Raw genomic sequence first — 19,721 nt, forward strand, 5'->3', positions numbered from 1 at the left:
AGGTACGAGAAGGAATGTAATTTCTGCAAGACTCAGGCATGCTCCAACACGTCATTGGAGTATGCGACTTCGTCGAGGCAATCCCCCCGCCTCTTACCTGCTCCACTACCCTGCCCCATCCCTCATCCACCCTTACCAAGCGATGGGAGACATTGCTAACCAGCCCCGCCCTGGAAGACCAGCTCGTCCTGATCTCCAGGGGCCAGGACGGCTCGGGAAGCATATGGGTCCCGTGAAGAGGGAACCCCTTCCATCGACGGCGTCTAAGAAGATGTCGAGCTCGGCTCGCTAAAGTAGTTTCTCTCTCTCTCTCTCTCGCTGTCCATGCGAACTGTTCAGAGCGGCGAATACAAGTGTTAAAATATGTAATTTCTCACTATACTTGAACCCACTGTAATGGGGATGGAACACATTAGAGGCTGGCCTTATGAAGACGGCAGAAATATTTGCTTTGCGCTTGAGCCGATAAATAACACTTGTTGACGTTGATGCACTTCTACTTATTGACTATGTTGACTAAAGTACTGACTTCACTCTTTCACATACTGGCTGGAGACCGATGCCGTACATGCACTGATTTTGCTCTCCTGTTAAATAATACAATTACAATTAGGACATATTATGATGATAAAATTAGGATACACTGTAACCACTGTACCATGGTACCACTGTAACCTTTACCAAAGAACCATGAAGTGGAAAGAATTGAGCAACCTTGCGGCGAGACAAAACATCCCGAGCAGTGTCACGTAAGACACTGGCCAAGCCAGCATTCCTTATATACTACCGAAAAGAACTTGAGAAACAGGTCCTCTAGCGCTTTCGTATCTGGACTAACAGCTGAGCCAATGGGCGTCGTCAGTGACTCTCTAACTGGGCGTCCCCAGCAACAGTTCTTACTTGTCTTGTAGTATTTAACTTATGCAGTAAGCTGCTGACATTGACAAGCACTCATATAAACAGAGCCTTGGTTGTGCTTTAAGAAACGCTTGAAAATAGCGCAGATTTGAAAAGTAGAAAATGGTAAAAATGTGAGTGAAAACGTCTTCGCACCTGACCATTGATTGTTTCAGAATAGAACCACTTGACGATGTTGGATATTATGGAACAAGGGCGCCTTTGGCCAGATAGCCCCAATCTACACAATAGTTTTCTTTACACAAGCAAGGATTAAAGACTCATTTTCCAAGCATTTCACCCCAGGAAAGCCGAGCACCAGGCCTGGGGAAAGCTTGTACTCATTGCATCACTGAGGGGTACCCCGTGGCACTAGAGATCGAAGCCCACATCTCCTGCATGCGAGGTGGATACTTAAAACACTTGGGCAGAGCCATGGTAACAGAAGAACCTGCTGAACACCTTGTAATGTTCTAAGTGAAAGCATGTTTTAGACAATTCAGTGCAAGTAACGAGTGCGAGTAATGTAAGCTTGCATATACCTTTAGATGTGAAAGGGACTTCGATTGATCAAAAGTTCATTTACATGCATTAGTGAAAGAAAGGCCGTAGAGAATACATATCGTATGGCGCTTCACATTCACTGGGAATTCTTTCTTTCAGAACACAGTACTTAACAGTAGTCTTGAACTATTGTATACATGGAATAAAGCACCTCAGATCTGACAGTCATCTTGAGACATCCCCACTTACTGGCTCACAAGAGAACCTACTTTCCAGTGAAAACATGTTTGGACTTTTCAGCGACAAGTAACGTGAGTACGAGGGGTGTGCGCTTTCGCATAATTTTAAATTATTCACTACATTTAGTGGAACAAGAAAGATTTTTGGTCCACATTTATACTACGCCATTAACTTTATAAAAGAAAAGATAACTGCTTGCAATTACATTCTATAGCACTTTCACAGTTCAAGAAGACATAGGCATATGTAAGCAACGAACACGACGCCGTCACTACCAGGCTCTGTTTTTCTCAGAAGACGAGGTGCCTCAAACACATTGAGGAGACGATCCCGCAAGCGGCGGGCTGCATGCCTGCAGCCTCGCCGCCACCCCCGGTTCGACCCCCCTTCGCTGACCGCAGGCACCTCCCTCTGCCTCGAGCCCCGCGTCTTGCGACCCTGGTGGTGTACAGTAGCCTGTGTCGTTGAGAGAGTAAAGTTGCGTTTCAAGAAGAAAGGTTGTGTGTTTGTTTGCTCCCCCAAGTTCGTGAGGCGCCCTATTCGCGTGGGAGCCGCTTGGTGCGAGTGTACGCGTGTGCCTTATATTGCGTCGCGTGTTTCTGGTCCACAGTGGCACATTCGGGGGCCGCTGTCGACCAGATCTAGTTTTCTAACCAAGTGTGCGGTTAGCTAGCCTGAGTCCGCGGTGGGGAACTCCTTTCTTTACACTCAGAAGTGGTATAATCCCAACAGTCGCGCGCTGCTGAGGAGATTATGAGCGCCACCGACTCCAACGGGACAGCAGGCAACGCAATGATCGTGGTGCACCAGACTAGCTCCAAGAAAAAGTCGTCCAATTTTCACGACTGCAGAAGGAGATTCGGGAGTTCGGCGGCTCAACTCCTGCTTCCTCAACACCATCGTTCCGGCCGCATACAGGCCCAAGCAACGCCATCTTGGGACAGCTCACCGAGGCTTTCGCTGCAATGGCCCGCATGAGGGAGAAGATGAATCTGCCCTCAACAGCGACAACTGTTCATGTGAGTCCGGACCCCTCTACCGCAATCACAAGCTTTAAATGAGACAGTGTCCAGATGACTACCGAAGATTGGCTACAAACATTTTCGCGCGTTGCGGACTTAGCCAACTGGTCTGAACAGCAACGCCCAACTGCAGTTCACCTCAAGCTGCAGGGCCCCGCTAAGGATTGGCTAATCTCGTCAGCAGCACGGCATCAGTCACGGCAAGAGTTCGTAACTGCATTTAAATCAGCCTTCGTGACTGAAGAAAGCTTGCCGGACTTATGGAGGAGAATGGCCGAACGAGTTCACAGTCGTGAAGAGGACGTGACGAAGTACGTTGGAGAAAAGGAAACAATGTGCGCAAGGGTCAAGCTAAGTCTGCCGGACACAATTACCGAGATTGTCAGATGCCTCTGGTCGACTAAAATGAGTTTCGCGCTGCGGGATGGAAGGTACAGAGGTGTGGACGAGTTGCTTCAAGCCATCAAAGCATATGAAAATTTTACAGATAGCCGCGAAAAACAATTCCCATCGGCACGAGGATTCGGCAGCCGAAACAGACTGAGCAGTGGCTACCAGCAATTTCCTTCGTCAACCCAAGTAGAAGATGCTGTACGCAGCAGTACCGTGCGAGAAAGAGTGCGACGGCCTGACGGAGTACGTTGTTACAACTGCCAAAAAAAAAAAAACGGGCCACCTGTCGCGTCAGTGTGCTGAGCCACGGCGCCCACTTCACTGCACGAAGTGTAGCTGCGATGGGCATAGCGCGAAATTTTGTCTGAATCATGGCCGCTCAGAGAATGTGCCTAACACTGTACGCCCCACGTCTTGAAAAAGGGTGCGCAAAAGCATGTATTGACGGCGAAGGGATGATCGCCCTTCTCGATGCGGGCTCCAATGTGAGCGTGATAAAGCTGTCGCGTGCCATGCAACTGAACGGCATGCGTCTCAGGGCGGCCATACACGAAGTCGTTTGACAGCAGTCATCCCTCGGCGAACTAGATTTAAAGTTGCGCGTCGACGATGCTGAACTTCCGGCCGTCCACGTCTACATAGTCAGCGACGCCGCCTTTGTCGGACCGGACGTCATCATTGGCCCTGGTGTGATCGACTTGCCCGATCTGCTCCTGGTCCGTAGTAAGGGGTGTACCCATTTGCTGAATCAAGTACAAGAGCTGACAGGTCTTGTTGCAGAATCGGAGGGACCGAGAGAAGTCCTCACGTGTCGCGAGAACGTTGAGGTTCCCCCTGCGAACGATTTTGTTTGTGTCAAGAACGCCTTCCCTTGGTGCAACCGATGTGGTGAGCGTCCCCGTTACAAACTACAGCAACGTCACGTTACAGCTGAAGCAAGGACAGATACTCATGCGTCCACCCGCTCCTTGCAACATATCAAAGCAAGTCCTACTGGCCACCAACGAGGAGGCCTTTGCACCGCAACCAATTAGCCGAGGCGATATTAATGTTGGCTCGATCGTCTCTGACGAAGAGAAAACAGCTCTGCGCGTTACTCAACAAGCATAAGAATCGCTTCGCTCTCAAAATGGAAGAATTACGGGGCACCGACATCGCTGAAATGAAAATCGTGTAGCTCCCTGGAAGCAAGCCGGTTTTCCAGCCGCCATACCGCTACCTCTTACTATGAAAGGCGGGTACTGAAGTACATTACTGAGGAGTTGAAATCATGTGCATTATTCCCTGACAGTACTTCCCAGTACAGCAGCCCTGTTCTAGCACTGAAGAAAGGATGGCGCATACAAGAGGGTGATCGACTACCGCCGCCTCCGTGGCCACAAACAGTTAAGGACGCAGGACAGCCCACGAAGACGCAGCCTAAACACAGAGGCCCGTACATTGTTACAGAGGTGTTGCCTGCAGACATATATCGCATCTCAAACCAACGAATATCGAGGGGATCGACGTGGCCAGACTAGGTCACGAGCACCCTGCAAGCCAGATAAAACAACTTAAGTCGGCGTCGGACAGCGAGTGCGGAAGCGAGTCGGACTGATGAGACTCTCTCGGGACGATCATGCAGGATGGTCGAGTGTAAGCGACGAACACGGTGCCGTCATTACCAGGCCTTGTTTCTCTCAGAAGCCGAGGTGCCTCAAACACATTGAGGAGACAATCCCGCAAGTGGCGGGCTACGTGCTTGAAGCCTCGCCGCCACATCCGGTTCGACCCTCCTTCGCTGACCGCAGGCATCTCCCTCCGCCTCGAGCCCCGCTTCTTACGACCCTGGCGGTGTACAGTAACCTGTGTAGTTGAGAGAGTAAAGTTGCGTTTCAAGAAGAAAGGTTGTGTGTTTGCTCCCCCAAGTTTGCGAGGCACCCTTTTCGCGTGGGAGCCGCTTGGGGTGAGTGTACGCGTGTGATATTGCGTCGGGTGTTTCTGGTTCACAGTGGCACATTCGCGGGCCGCTGTCCACCAGAGCTAGTTTTCTAACCAAGTGTGCGGTTAGCTAGCTGAGTCCGCGGTAGGGAACTCTTATTTTTTTTTACAAATTCATAAAGAAAAACAGAATGTAAAAGTTATTTTTTACGTAGTCATTGAACCAATTCTGCGCCTGGCTCCGCCTTGTAGATAGGACTGACGGTGAGTTGGCGTCCTAAGCAAGGACACTGTGGGGGTCTCGGTGAGGAACTCTCTGGTTCCAGAGATGATCGAAGTAGCCTAGTCTCACTAAGTATTACAGAACATTGCACATGACGGAATAGAGCCCTCCAACAGTTGTATCACTTACAGCGCTGAAGAGGGGCCTGAGGGGCGCCACTGATAGCACAGTGTGCATCTATGGAGTTGAATGTCGGCAGCACTTTCTGGGCAACATTGTGAAGCAGGTTTGTGTCTTCAAGAGGCCCCAATGTAGATGGTGTTGCTCAAGTAGGCTGAGGAGGTGGCATCAGTGGAGCCCTCATGGCCGTGTGTCATATTGCCTGGCAGATCGAGGAGGAGATTAAGTAGGACTTTGTGTATGCTATGATGCTTGTTAAGCTTGTCAGCATGTTGACGCTAGTAGGTGCAGGGTATCAAGTGGGGCAAGCTAAAGGAGGTGTGGGGTTCGATTTTCAATAGTAACGGGCAACCACCAGTGATATAATGGGTGCAAGATATCTACTGGGCTTGTACTTGGTTTTTATAAAGTGAAATGCTTGGAAAATGGATTTTTGAACCCCCTCTCCCCGCCTCGTTTAAAGAAAAGGGCCACAAGGGGCTTTACCCCACAAGGTGCCTTTTGGTCACTTGGTGATCGATGGTCCATTGATGCGTCAAGGGGGGTGGCACCTATAAGAGTTCTAGGCAGCAAAACCGTTAGCCATGACGGGATGCATTATTTGACTGCAATGAACTGTACCCTGGTTTCATGGTTTATGTTGATTCAATGTGAGCTGTAAGTAGGTCTGTGGAGCGCAGCTTCAATTCACTGCAGAGTGCAGATATGTGATATAAATCTTCTAGTTGACTTTCTGCGGGGTGAGAACTGCTCGTGCGAGATGGTTGAAGTACTCGCGCCTTATGCTCAGAGACTTTCAGTTGTGAAGTGTCTAACGTTAACAGGAACAACAGCTCTACCGACACGGCTAAAGCCATTGTTCAAAGATGCAACCTGATACAAAAGGGCTATAAAACTCTGTACTATAAGGGTACAGGAGAGCCTGTGGGAAGAGTCACAGTATTCTGGAAGGCATGCATCAGCCACCGTGCAGTCGAGGCTAAATGTGGCAGAGGGCACAAAAGGTAGCAACGAGGGCACCTGGGTAGCGTACGTCAGCTATCGAGTAGTCGAGATGAGACGCAGAAGCAGGCGAAGTCAAGCACTAACAGTGAAAAGGCCTCGGGAGCGTGCGTCAGCCATCGTGTGGTCGGGTTGAGATGTGGAAGCGGTCACTGCAAGGAGCTACAGTGAGGTCGCCTGGGGAGCGTGCGTGAGCCACCATATCGAGGGGATCGACGCGGCCAGACTAGGTCACGAGCACCCTGCAAGCCAGATAAAACAACTTAAGTCGGCGTCGGACAGCGAGTGCGGAAGCGAGTCGGACTGATGAGACTCTCTCGGGACGATCATGCAGGACGGTCGAGTGGTCGAGATGAAGCAGAGGGCACAATTAAGCCCTTCGCTACGGTGTTCGTCATAGCCGATATGAAACATGGCGACGTTAAGCACAACAATTTAAAATAAAGGGGTACCTGCACATGACTTCACCCACTGTGGCACGTGATGCACTGCAATTTGTTAAGGGTAATGGGCTTGAGGAGGCGGTCAGGCAGCTGCTCAACCATGACTTAGTCAGCCCGAAGATGGATGGTTTAAGCTGGGATGATTGAGTTCGTGACCCTGTTTAGCTCACTAGAATGACTCAATGCCAGAGAGCTCCGATTTAGACCTGCTGTTATCACTTCCTAGGCTGATATTTTTACGGAAGGATGAAAGGAGAGAGAGAACGAAGAAGATCGCGAGGCGCTGGCTGCTGCGTGTTGTTGGGGGTCAGCCATCTTAACTGGTCTGATTCATCTTGTATATATTGAAAGACCACGGTCGAGACGACGCTTTATTCCAAGAATGAAAAATGGCGCCGACGCAAAAACGAACACGAGCCGGTGATTCATCATGACTTTGTACAGATGAAGGTGACGTCCGCAAACTGCTTACACTAATTTCCTCCGTGGACGGAAGCGGCCAGCCCCGCCCGCACATTAGACAGCGGAACGGAGCTGAAAGGGCTTCAGGCGGGAAGCATGCACGATCTCTGTTCAGCGGCAGCGTTCGTCAGTTGGGGTGTCAACAGGTGTAACGCGATAGTAGTTCACCGGCGAGGTCTGCTCTATGACTTTGTAGGGGCCAATATATCGAGACTCAAGCTTCTCACATAAACCGGGTGTTCGTGCAGGTGTCCATAGGAGCACATCGTCACCAGGGCGGTAGGAAACGACGCGGTGAGAGGCATCGTACCGATGTTTGCGATCGTCTTGACTGGCTTCAGTGTTTACAAGGGCGCGACGACGACACAGGAATACGAGACACAAACTGGTCGCAAATAAATGGTGAAGCGTTGGCGGGGCCAGAGAAGAAAGAAACGTCGAGTGATGAGGTTGGGTGGCGGCCGTATACTAAGAAAAACGGAGAGTATCCGGTGGTGCGTTGAACGCACGTGTAGCATGCAAATGTTACAAATGGGAGAATCTCATCCTGGTTACGATGGTCAGGTTGAATGTACATAGATAGCCTGTCGCACAGCGTGCGATGAAATCACTCTGTTATGCCATTGGTTTGAGGGTGGTAGCTAGACGTTGTCTTGTGCACGGTGTTGGACGCTCGCAGAACTTGATTGAGAGTGCTTGAATGAAACGCCTTGCCTCGGTCGCTCAAAACAACGTGAGGTGCCCGTGACGTAAGTAGATAGCCCGCAAAAAGGCCACTACTCCTCAGGCAGCTCCTGAACATACTGAGGCTGTTTCAGCGTACCGGGTCAAATGCCCAACAGCAGTGACAATCCCTCTGTTGCCGTATGGAGTAGTTGGGAGTGGCCCGAAAAGGTCAATGCCGACGACAGACAAGGGTTCTGCTAGGCAACGAAGTGGTTGTAGCGTCCCGACCGGAGCAGTAGTAGGTCGCTTACGGTGTTGGTAAAGCGTGCACGAGGAAACATATCTAGCTATGCTCGCGGAAAGACCTGGCCAAAATAATTGGCTGCGTATGCGCTCGCGAGTTTTGTGGTAACTCAAGTGCCCTGAGGTAGGGTGATCGTGTGAGGCCTGCAGAACTGCAGCGCGAAAAAAGCGCGGTAGAACGGGGACCAATAGATGGCCTTCCGGGTGAAAAATGTAACGGTAGAGTACGTCGTCTTCAAGCTTGAACAGTTTAAGCTGTTTCCGTAGCCTGGCATCCGGTGGAGATGAAACACCGCTAAGGCGATTGATGATACCATGGCAATAAGAATCGGCGCACTGGTGATTGAAAAGCACTGAAGGGCGGTTTGATGGAGTCAAGGAGGAAATCGATGTAATAGACGATGCGTCCTCCGTGGGGCCAATTTGACAAAGAGGTGTGATGTGCTCCGATGATGGTAGTAATGGGCATCGTGAAAGAGCATCGGCATCTTGGTGTTTCCTTCCGGACTTGTATATGACATCGAAATCGTGTGCTTGTAATCGGAGTATCCAGCGGCCAAGGTGGCCAGACAAGTTTCTGATTTCCAACAACCAACATAGGGAATAGGGCGGTGGTCGGTCACAACCGTGAAATGTCGACCGTGCAGGTATGGACGAAGTTTCTGAATGGGACCAGACAACAGCCAAACACTCTTGTTCAGTTATCGAGTACTTTTTCGCGGAAGTCAGAACGCGGCTTGCATACGCAACAATCTTTTCGCAAAATTTCTGGTCGCGCTGCAGCAGTACGGCACAAATTCCTTGACCACTAGCGTCAGTATACAGTAATGTGGGCGCCTTGTCATCAAAATGACAAAGAACAGGTGCGGATGTTATTGCGCGCTTGAGTTCTTGGAAGGCGGCTTCACACTGATCGTTCCAGTCGAAGAAATTGGAACTAGCAAGGAGCTTGTGGATGGGCGAGGCAATGCTGGCGAAGTTCTGGATAAAACGTCGAAAGTATGAGGCGAGTCCAAGGAAGCTGCGCAGTTATTTTGCACGAGGTGGGCGTGGAAAGTTGATCACTGCAGAAATTTTGTCTGGATCGGGCTGGATGCCGTTTTTGCTAACGAGATGACCCACGACTTTAATCGTTGTGCTAGCGAAACGGCACTTCTTCGTGTTTAGTTGAAGTCCGGCATTAGAAAGGCACGTGAGCACTTCATCTAAGCGTTCCAGATGGTCAGTGAAAGTCGAGGAAAACACGACGACGTCGTCGAGGTAACATAGAAAAGTTTTCCACTTGAGGCCACGAAGAACAGTGTCGATCATCTTCCAAATGGGGCGGGAGCATTGCATAGGTCGAAACGCATTACGTTAAACTCGTAAAGACCAACCGGAGTAGAAAAGATGGTCTTCGTCCGCTTCGTGCATTATAATTTGCCAATATCCGGAGCGAAGATCAAGGCTGGAAAAGTATTGCTCGCCTTGCAGAGAATCAAGGGCGTCATCGATACGGGTCATCGGATATACATCCTTAGGGGTGATCTTGTTTAGCGCGCGGTAGGCAACACAAAATCGTACCGATCCATCCTTCTTACTGCACTCAAACGACGGGGGATGACCAAGAACTGGCGGAGGGACCTATGACGTTACATTTCAGCATATCGGCGACGTTCTCCTCGATGATTTTGCGTTCGGTCAAAGAGACTCGGTAGGGATGACGGCGTGCAATAGTCTGGCCAATGGTGTCGTAGGATGGGAGGCAGCGGAGGTCTGTTCGAGTGATGAAGTATTCATATCAAAGGAGGCCTGATGCTTCGTGAACAATTGTAGCAACGCTTCATTCTGAGCAGCAGTAAGGTCAGTACTGCAGGTCACAGGTCACTGCAGAGCCTTGAGGTAGGAGGATTGACTCAGTGGTCGTGTTTAAAGCAATAATTAATGCAGAGCTTTCTTTGAACCGCACCAGGCAGGAAGCGACGACAATCCCACGGACAAGACAGCGGCTTTAAGGAGTTATGAACACGTCGCCATTGGTGATGTCCGTAGAATAGAGAGTTATGATTTGCTCGTGGCCGGGAGGCAGTACAGAATCGGCAGCAGCGAGAAAACTCAGTCGTGGCTCATCGGCACTCCCGCTGTTATTAACTGTCTCGGTCATATTGGCTACACGTTGACGGCAAGAGATTAAAGCGGACGCTGACAAGAGGAAGTCCCAACCTGAAATTACTTCATGAGCGCACGGGAATAAAATCGCGAACTTAATGTGATGACGGATACCATCAATGAAGGCGTGTGCTGTAATATTGGGCTGATGGCCGAGTGATTGCTCCATTAGCCTCAATCATGAATGATCCAACATAAAGCGTCTTCGCTTTCCGCAGACGAGAGCACAGGTCCGCAGGCATAACATATATAGTAACTCCCGTGTCAATCAGAGCTGATAAAAGCACACCCTCCACATACGTTCGACAGACGTTCAGGAGGACTTGGAGCACTTCGCAGCGATGCAGTTTTCCCTCCAAAAACTGCACTGGTTAGTTTTCCAGTCACTGGACATGGAATTGGGAGACAGGCCGAAGTGGCGAAACAGAACGTCGGAGCAGCGATGGGGAGCGGTGTCTGGAGGGACGTATGTTGTGGGCGGTGTTGGAGAAGTCAGCTGGAAATGGAGATCGGAGAACGGCCGTATTATCATCATAAGTGCGGTAGAAGCGAGGAGGTGGCTCATCGCGTTCAAAAGCAGCGTAACCACGACGTTCGTCTTCCTGGCGGCGTCGGCAAAGCCGGGATATATGTCCTTGAAAGCCGCAGTAATAGCAGATAGGCCTCGACGAACACCAGGCAGAGTAGTAAGGCGGGTTCGGAGCTCGGGCGACTAAACGGGCGAGGTGATTATGAACAGGCGCAGGCGGTGTGATTGTAGACGGTGGTGCTGGCATTGCAGCAACCTGGGCGTAAGAAGCCAGTTGTGGGCAAGGAGAAACGTTGGCATGGTGGGCGTTTTGCAGGGACGCCAATTCCTCCTTAATAATGCCGCGCAGGTCAGGAGAAGCAGGTTCGACGTGCGCGCTGCTGCAAGGGGGGAGCAACGCGCTTGCAATTTCTCACGAATTATGGCTCGAATGATAGACCGGAGCTCAATACTGTTTGCAAGGGGGTTTCGGAAAAGTCCGGTTGCAAGAGGATCGATTGCAGGACGTCGAGGCGCTGACAAACGGAGACGACGTCCGACACCGTCGAAGGGTTTTGAGCGGCGAGTGCGTTGAAGGCAGTAGATCCTATATCCTTAAGAAGGTGTCGCATGCGGTCAATTTCCGGCATGGCACTGTCGACACGGCGGCAAAGGGCGAGGATGTCCTGAATGTACGAGGTATACGATTCGCCATAAAGATGGATGCGCTCAAACAGCCTATTTTTTCAACTTCCGAACGAACCATCGGTGTGCAAAAAATGCGTCGTAGCTGCTCCTTGAAAGACGACCAATCACGGAAGTCTCTCTCGTGATTCAGGAACCATGGCTTGGCTATTTTTGAGACGTAAAATGGCCTGTTTTTTAACTTCGATGTCTCATTCCAGTTGCTGTACTCGCTGACACGATCGTAGTTGTCGAGCCAGTCTTCAACGTCCTCACCAGGCAAGCCAGAGAAGATTTCAGGATCGCGGTACCGGTTGTTGGCAAGGCTGGGAGTGGGAGTGGATGGCACTTGAACCAAGCTGATGGATGCTGCAGGCTGATCTTGCGACATGGCAGCCTCTTGGCGTAAGCGCCATCCCGAACGTAGCTCCAGGAGAGATGTTGAAGAGGAGCGAGGTCGAAGGGATCTTAAAGCGCCTCCACCACTTGAAAGACCACGGTCGAGACGACGCTTTATTCCAAGAAGGAAAAATTGCGCCGACGCAAAAACGAACACGAGCCGATGAATGATGATGGCTGTATAGATAAAGATGAAGTCCGCTTAAATGCTTACAATATATTGTAAATACAATCTTTCTATACTCCCAACATCCCTGTAACATATTGGTGGGAGGTGCGGTGTACCACAGCTGGAAACGGACCTCCGCAGTGGACATCACATCACCGTCCGCACCATGAATGACAGTGAGCACGCGGAATCGACGTTGTTGCCGCCTCCTACGTCACTGTCGCCAGCTACGTCGCAGTCACCTTCGGTTGTGGTTGTGCAACCCAAGGATCCTGGAACTTTCTGCGGGACCGATGACGCCGTCGTTGAAGAGTGGGTGGCTATGTACGAACGCGTGAGTGGAATCAACAGAAGGGACCCTACGCTTATGCTAGCTAATCTGTTCTTCTACCTAAGAGGCACGGCAAAGGTGTGGTACGAAAACCACGAAGAGGACCTAGCCAGTTGGGCCCAATGCAAAGAGAAGTTGACAGAGTTGTTTGGCAAACCGACCAGGCGTAATATTGCCGCAAAACCGGAACTGGCCTCTCGTGCCCAATCCCCCATGGAGCCATATGTCTAGTACATCCAGGACGTGCTGGTATTTTGTCGTAAACGTGATCACTACATGACAGAAGCTGTGAAGGTCGGGCACGTGCTTAAGGGCGTTGCTGACAACGCCTTTAATCTGCTCCTGTGCAAAAGCTGCTCTACAGTTAAGGCTGTCAGTTGATGCTTACAATTCTAGAAGGGCCAAAAGCCAAGGCGTCTTGCAACCTGTCGCCAGACTTCCCATTACTGCCACAACGTCGACGTGTGAAGATCAACCCGCAGAGCAGCATGTGCCGCTATCAAAGGGCGTGGTGCAAATTGTTCGACGTGAACTGGATGCGATAGCGCAGGCAGCTTTCTGTTCGCGCAACCCTGATGCTACCACTTCTTCAGTTCCTCTCATACAAGCTATCGTTCGCCAGAAACTTGAAAACATTGGTTTACATTCTGTTTGTGCTATCGCCAATCGCTTAGCTAACGAACGCCCATCTACTACCTTCGCTCCACCCTGACGCTTATCTCCGCGTAATCGAAACCCGACTGAGTGGAGAAGTGCGGACGGCCAGCCAATATGTTTCACCTGTCGCAGCATGGGTCATGTCGCCCGATACTGTCTCAACTCGTGGCCCTCAACACCTCGCATGCCGACCAACCTGAGCCTTTTTGATGAAAATGCCCGCAATGTTTTGGTCACCGCCGAGTCTAACAGCGCCGACAACTCTGCTGGGAACACGTGGCACAGTCGCTCACCATCGCTGCGCGCACACCAATCTCGTTCACCACGAACACGTCGTCCATCTTGCCGTTCGCCGCAGCAACGCCGCCTTTCGTCCCCTGTGGCTTTTGTCCGCACCAACCCTTTCGGAAAACTAAGAAATGCAGCCCTCGTAGGTACTGCTGCATTGCCTACAACTGCAGCAAATGCTCTCTCTGTGCCCATAAGGAGAAGTGTAATTGACGTTAAAATAGGCGGCGTACCTGTCCAAGCACTCTGCGACACTAGAGCCCAAGTATCTGCGATGAGTGCTAGCCTGCGTAGATGTTTAAAGAGGGTACTCACCCCAGCGACTGCCCAAGTGCTTCGTGTGGCTGACGGCGGCGTGCTGGTTATTCTTGGAATGTGTACTGCGCGTTTAAGTATAGCCAGCCGCCCTACTTGCTGTGATCGACAACTGCCCTCACGACGTTATGCTTGGATTGGACTTTTTATCCACTCATTCTGCTCTCATCGACTGCGCCGACCGGCATTCTTCAGTTAGAACTGCCTCAACTCGCCGATGCTCCGAGCACCACCCCACCGCACTTGTGATCGCTTCACAATCTGCGTCTGTCACCCGAGGCAGTTACTTACGTCACTTCGACCGCCCAGCCACAGGTTCCTGACGGTGAATATGTGCTTCGCCCCATTATGGACGTGCGTTTGAACCGGAACGTTGGTTACTAATAACAACGTCGTTCTGCCGCTTCCGAATTTCAGCCTCTACCCTCAAGTAATTCCGGCCGGCATGTCTTTGGCCAGTGTTTTTAGTGATTTTTAATTCGACATCGAGAGTCTGAATACGGAAATTGGTTTATTAGCGCTAATTGTAGCTCACAGCTCTGGTTCTTTAACGCATGACTTTGCGAAAACTATTGCAGCTGACCTCACCTCTGCCCCGGCCAGGGACATAGGTCTCCTGCTTGAACCGTACAGTGACATCTTTGATTTTGGCGACAGGCGAGGCCAAACATCTGTTCTTCACCACCGTATAAACATTGGAGACATGAATTCTATTCATCAGCGTCCCTATCGCGTATCGCACGCTGAACGTCGTGTCACCTCATCAGAAGTGGACAAAATGCTCCGCAAAGGGGTAATCGAGCCATCAGCCAGCTCTTGGGCTTAGCCTGTCGTCCTTGTGAAAAAGAAAGATGGCACGTGACATTTTTTCGTCGATAATTGCTACTCAAACCAGATCAAAAGAAAACACATCTACCCACTACCACGCATCGATGACGCCTTGTACTGACTGCACAGAGCTAAATACTTATCGTCCATGGATCTTCGATCCGGCTACTGTCAGATTGCAGTTGATGAAATGGACCGCGAGTAGACGGCTTTCATCATGCCGGAGGGCGTTCAAAGTCATGCCTTTTAGCCTATGCAATGATCCTGGTGCATTTGAACGTGTGATGGACTCTCTTCTGTGAGGCTACAAATGGACCACCTGTCTCTGTTGCCTTGACGATGTTATTGTTTTTTCGCCCACGTAACCCCCTACTCAATTTATTATTTTATTATTTTATTACTACTATTTTTCTGTAACCCCCCCCCCCCCCCTACTCAATGCTCCTCCGAGCCTGTAGGGTAAACTGAATAAATAAATAAATAAATTTTGTCGCTAAAGCCACGCATCTCCCAGAAGTGTATTTTGACGCCCATCACATGCTGCACAGCCTTGGCCTAGTTCTCTGGTGTGTTTTTCTTCACTTCAGCAAGGAAAAGCTTGTGCACATCCTTTGTCTTCAATGTGGTGTTCATCGCTGCCACCCCATTCTTAACCTGTGTCCAAATGATTTCACTGGCGTTCAACTCAGTGATATGGAGGGAGCCTAAGCACAACACGGCTAGCACTTTCAGCAGCCGCATCAATCCTGCACTTGTTAAGTTCAGTCTTCACGGTGGCCACAGTATCACGCAGCTGCCTTTTCGTCATGGCGGCATGGTACGGGATCACCTTCGAGGCCACGCCCCAGTCTTGGATCTCTGCCTTCCACTATGAGAGCGGCGGGATTTCCTCCACGCGCCTGGAGTGATAGGACGCACTGTCCACGACAAAGACGCTTCGCAGTGACAGTCCATCGACGACCAAACTTAACCACGTCACGAAATGGTTGCCGTCCATTTCGCCGTAGTAGTCACCAGTTTTCTTTCCCAGGAACACATCCAGGCAACAATCAACAAGCCCGTCCTCACTTCAACATGAGTCACGATCAGCCACTGCCCTTTTCCGGATGGTTGCTTGAGCGCCTTTATGAAGCCGCGAAAGTACGCGTCGCGTGACGAGTTCACTGTCCTATCAGCCAAGACTTTACTCACTCTGTGGAAAGCAGTGACCCACGTTTCGTCAAGACAGAATATGTTACGACCTTCTTCTCTGTACCGAGCAATCCGGTTAGGATAGTCGTGCTTTTCGCGATCAGTGAGCAAGGAGTTCCTCCCACATTTCTCGCTCTTGAAGCCGATGTCCAGGAGGAAGCTGCGGCTCATGGTACATGGCTGAAAGCTCTGCAGGTCTTCTGTGTCCGCGGGTGCTCATTCCGCAGCGATCTTCTGCATCGTTGAAATCTCGTTGCAGCGGAAAATGCCGTAACCGCAGTTTCTTAATGCGGTCAGTGTGACGCTGTCACTAGTATGTATGCGCCTCTTACAGCCTTCACGTCTAGGCCGCTTCCTTAGATGCGTTCGTAGTTCGCCGTCCATCTTTTTGGCAGTTCGCGTGACATCAAAAACTTTGTGATAGCTCACACCCGTTAGTTAACTCACCCTCTCGCCGGTCTGCGTGATTGCAACTTTCGGTTGCTCTTTTCGCATCTTCATATACACATTCAGCCAGATTTACTCAGCGCCACTGCAGAGGGCATTCTTGCGGCTGTTTCTTCGGAGCAACTGGCTCGGTGTCGTTGGAGTAACCTGGAATGCCTGACGCATATCTGATGACGGCGGAGTGGATTAAGAAGAGCGCGATGAAGCAGGAATGGCAGATGCATAATAGTGGTCAGCCAGAAACGCTCCCGTGGTGTGTGTCTCTTCTGTGTGTCTCGTCAAAATGTTGCGCAATCCAACCTCTAATATGCTATACCAACACGCCCAGTCGTCAACCTTGGCAAGTTTCATGAACTCGTTAATGTGGCTTCAATGTAGTCAATTCTTTATTTTTATCTCTGCTATCACTACTCGTGCATAGGTGAGCGACTCCAAGCCGCGTCGTATTTCGTTTCCATGGGCCGCTAATCCATATACACTACTTAAATGTAAATTTTACCTTTTCCCTCTTCATACGTCGCCTGATTGGCGTGCCTAAGCCTCCATCTTTCTTTGACCCAGTGCAGACCCAGAGCCCCTATCATGCAAAATTGCCAATAACAGGCGTCTGCTCCAAATTATGCAGATGTGTTCCTTCAAGGCATACACGATAATATCTTTGTCATTCAGCTGCGTTTGAATTTCCAGCAATTGTCCTACTTGCGGCTACCCTGCAAGTGCAGATTAATTTTACCGCCTCTATACCAACCGATTGTTCACATTTTCTTAACGCCTTCTGGTGTTATTATGCTCCTTGTTGGTGTGTCGCATTACATTACTTGCGTATGTAGTGCCCTTTTTCGATAGCTTGCAGGAGGCTTGCACAATAAGCAAGCATAAGAAAAAAAAAGAATAAGTATGCGTGGTCCGTCGCGTGCAAACGAGCACGATATGGGTTGGACGTCTTGTCCTGGTGTGCCGTCCCAACAGTGGTCAATCCGGACGCAGACATCAATTTACGCGACGTTCCACCAGCAGGCGATCTTCCAAGCGCCACTCGCGAAAGCCAGGCGGACGTGGCGATGGTCCAGCTTCGAAGGCAGCCGTTTTGCCGTAACAACGCGTAAGTACGGTTTACTCAGCTGGAGGAATAGTTCCACGTAACCGCATTAACTAGGAGACCACATGTTCCTACAACGTGTCATCTCTGCCATCGGTGCGGCTCCAGAGGTGGCCGATGTTAATTCCGAGCCGCTGGGCCCGACATCCTACAAAAGAATCAGGCAGAAGATTCCGCAAAGCACAACTACAACCATGTGCGTGCCGTCGAGTAGTTCTTCATCGGTGAACAGCTCGGCGACCGGTAGACTGAACAACAGTTCAGCAGCATGCGTAGGCTTTTGGGTGAGCGCGACATCAGCCCTCAAGACACCTTGCCCCAGGACACCTTGCCCCAGGAGTTGCCCCTACAGCGCATGCCCCAGTCAGTCAGCCACATTCTGGCTGTTGTCGTTCCTCGATTATCTTCCTTCGTTGGCTGACAATGACTATTAGGTTGTCTCTGAAATTGTAATCACCGTCTCCGAGACACTAGAAACTTCTTCTGTTTCAAGCCTAGAGGAGCACATCGACCTACTCAATGCTTCCATAGCTGTTCGATAAACGCCGTCACGTTACCAGCATTCTCCGCATCCAATATGTCATGCTTCCCCGCGCAACGACACCTCGCGTCATTAGACGACCTTTCCGATCTGCTAGTACCGCAAGTTGTTCCAGAACAATGCGAGAAAATGCATTTCGCCTCGCAGGTGATGAGGAAACAGCCAGCGGGAAAACTGACGGCAGCCTCCGACATCGCTCGTCAATCTACGGGACTTTAGATTATTATAGAATGAATCTTCGGTCGAGGTTCCCCGCAGGCAAGGTAGCAGAAGTGAGCATGCTACCACTTACCGACGCGGCAAGCCGGTCCATGATGATACCAATTATTTATTAGCATCCCCTCTGAAACTTAGCAGTAACAAATGCTCCCCTAGCCTGCTTGAGTTGCTCAGGTATGCTATACAGGTTTCCATTGTAGCCCTACAATAAACCTTCTGTGCCCTCTTCCGACAGCTTAAGGAGGCTTGCAGAACAAGCAAGCACAAGAGGAGAAAATGATAATAATGATGAGCGGTTCGTGGCGTGCACACCAGCACGAGTCGGGTGGCAACTTAGGTTTCGGAGGTAGACGTCGTGTCCTGATGTGCCGCTCTTACACACACACAAAGTTGAAATGAATGAATGAGTGTCGCTGGCTAATTATGCATATGACCATTATGCAGTCATGCATTGAAGGCTGTGTCAAGACCTTTTGAAAGCACCTGCAGCATTTTATTTGCGAGCGAAACGCTCCGTAATGATAAAAGAAACTTTTCCAAGGTGTGACAAGGGTGATGTGTAGTTCGCAGCGACACCGCGTTGCCCACTTTAGGAACGACCGCTCACCTGCGTGCCGCGATGGAATCTGCGGAAAGTATCTCGACCACTTGATCGACCTTGAGCTCCAACCACTCCTGGCAGGTGACCACCAAGTGGAATTTGGATAGAATGGTCTTGTAGGCGCGCTGCCAAGCAGATTTGGTGCCAAGCTTCTTGGCCGAAACATAGACGAAAAGCGCGTGCACGGGATCTTCTGGAGAGCTCGTCAGCACCTGCGTCACAGCAGAACTCGGTGACACAGCTAAAACATGCGGTCAGCAACGCAGAATTTCTGCCGGGAAATTAACGTTACTTGTGCGTCGCTTATCGTCCACAAGGCTCACGTTTCACACGATGACGAAGTGCACACTGCTACAGGGAAATGCATTGAGAGGGAATTTTAAATGGCCCTTGCACAGACATTTTCTAGGCTACGACGTTGCAAAAATACTTCGTAATAGTGTTACAGCAAATATACAAGCACAAAAAGAAAACAAGAAGACATAGGACAGAGTGCAAACTTTTCCTAGCTTTGGTAAGCACTGCCTTGTCACTCCGTTTTTACTTGCGTGTGCTGTAATACTGCTACGAAGAACGCTTCCTCAACTATATATAGCATGCCAGCAAGCATTATTGAAGTTCACATCTAGCTCTGCGTACTGTCTGTCAACCGTTCTGTCTGATTCACACCACTTGACCCATGTCAGCACCAGCGCAAACTGCCAGGCTAGAAGGCTAGCACTTTATATCCGAGAAAAAGTGTTGCCTCCTAATGTAGTAGCCTTGTTCAGAGGCTCCCCACTTGCTCTCTGTCATAGTACTGGTGTGTAGCTTACTTTGATCTGAATGAAAACGGCAATTAATGCCCCCTGTACAAGGACAACTGTCCCTTTGCCTTCAGCCAATGACACGAAACGACAAGAACCAGCGGCACCTGTTCGCAAGAACAATCAAGCATACCCCGGCATTCATGTGGTAGCAAACGCTCCCAATGGTCTCTCTTTTATTTCTCTGCGTATATATGTGTTGTAACACTGCTGCAAATAAGGTGCCATGAAATAG

The 19,721-nt window shown here is 50.3% G+C and overlaps 1 protein-coding gene across 1 annotated transcript in view; it reads right to left on the minus strand.

The window, feature by feature from the left end:
- Positions 1–18,682: 18,682 nt before the first annotated feature.
- The window catches only part of LOC140214186 (kelch repeat and BTB domain-containing protein 8-like), a 50,560-nt gene continuing 49,521 nt past the window's right edge, over positions 18,683–19,721 (minus strand). The window contains exon 4 of the mRNA XM_072285544.1: positions 18,683–18,892. Coding sequence (XP_072141645.1) covers positions 18,683–18,892 — 210 coding nt within the window. The remainder of the gene's footprint in view (positions 18,893–19,721) is intronic.

This window comes from Dermacentor andersoni, chromosome 11, assembly GCF_023375885.2.
Source record: "Dermacentor andersoni chromosome 11, qqDerAnde1_hic_scaffold, whole genome shotgun sequence".
Taxonomy (NCBI): domain Eukaryota; kingdom Metazoa; phylum Arthropoda; class Arachnida; order Ixodida; family Ixodidae; genus Dermacentor; species Dermacentor andersoni.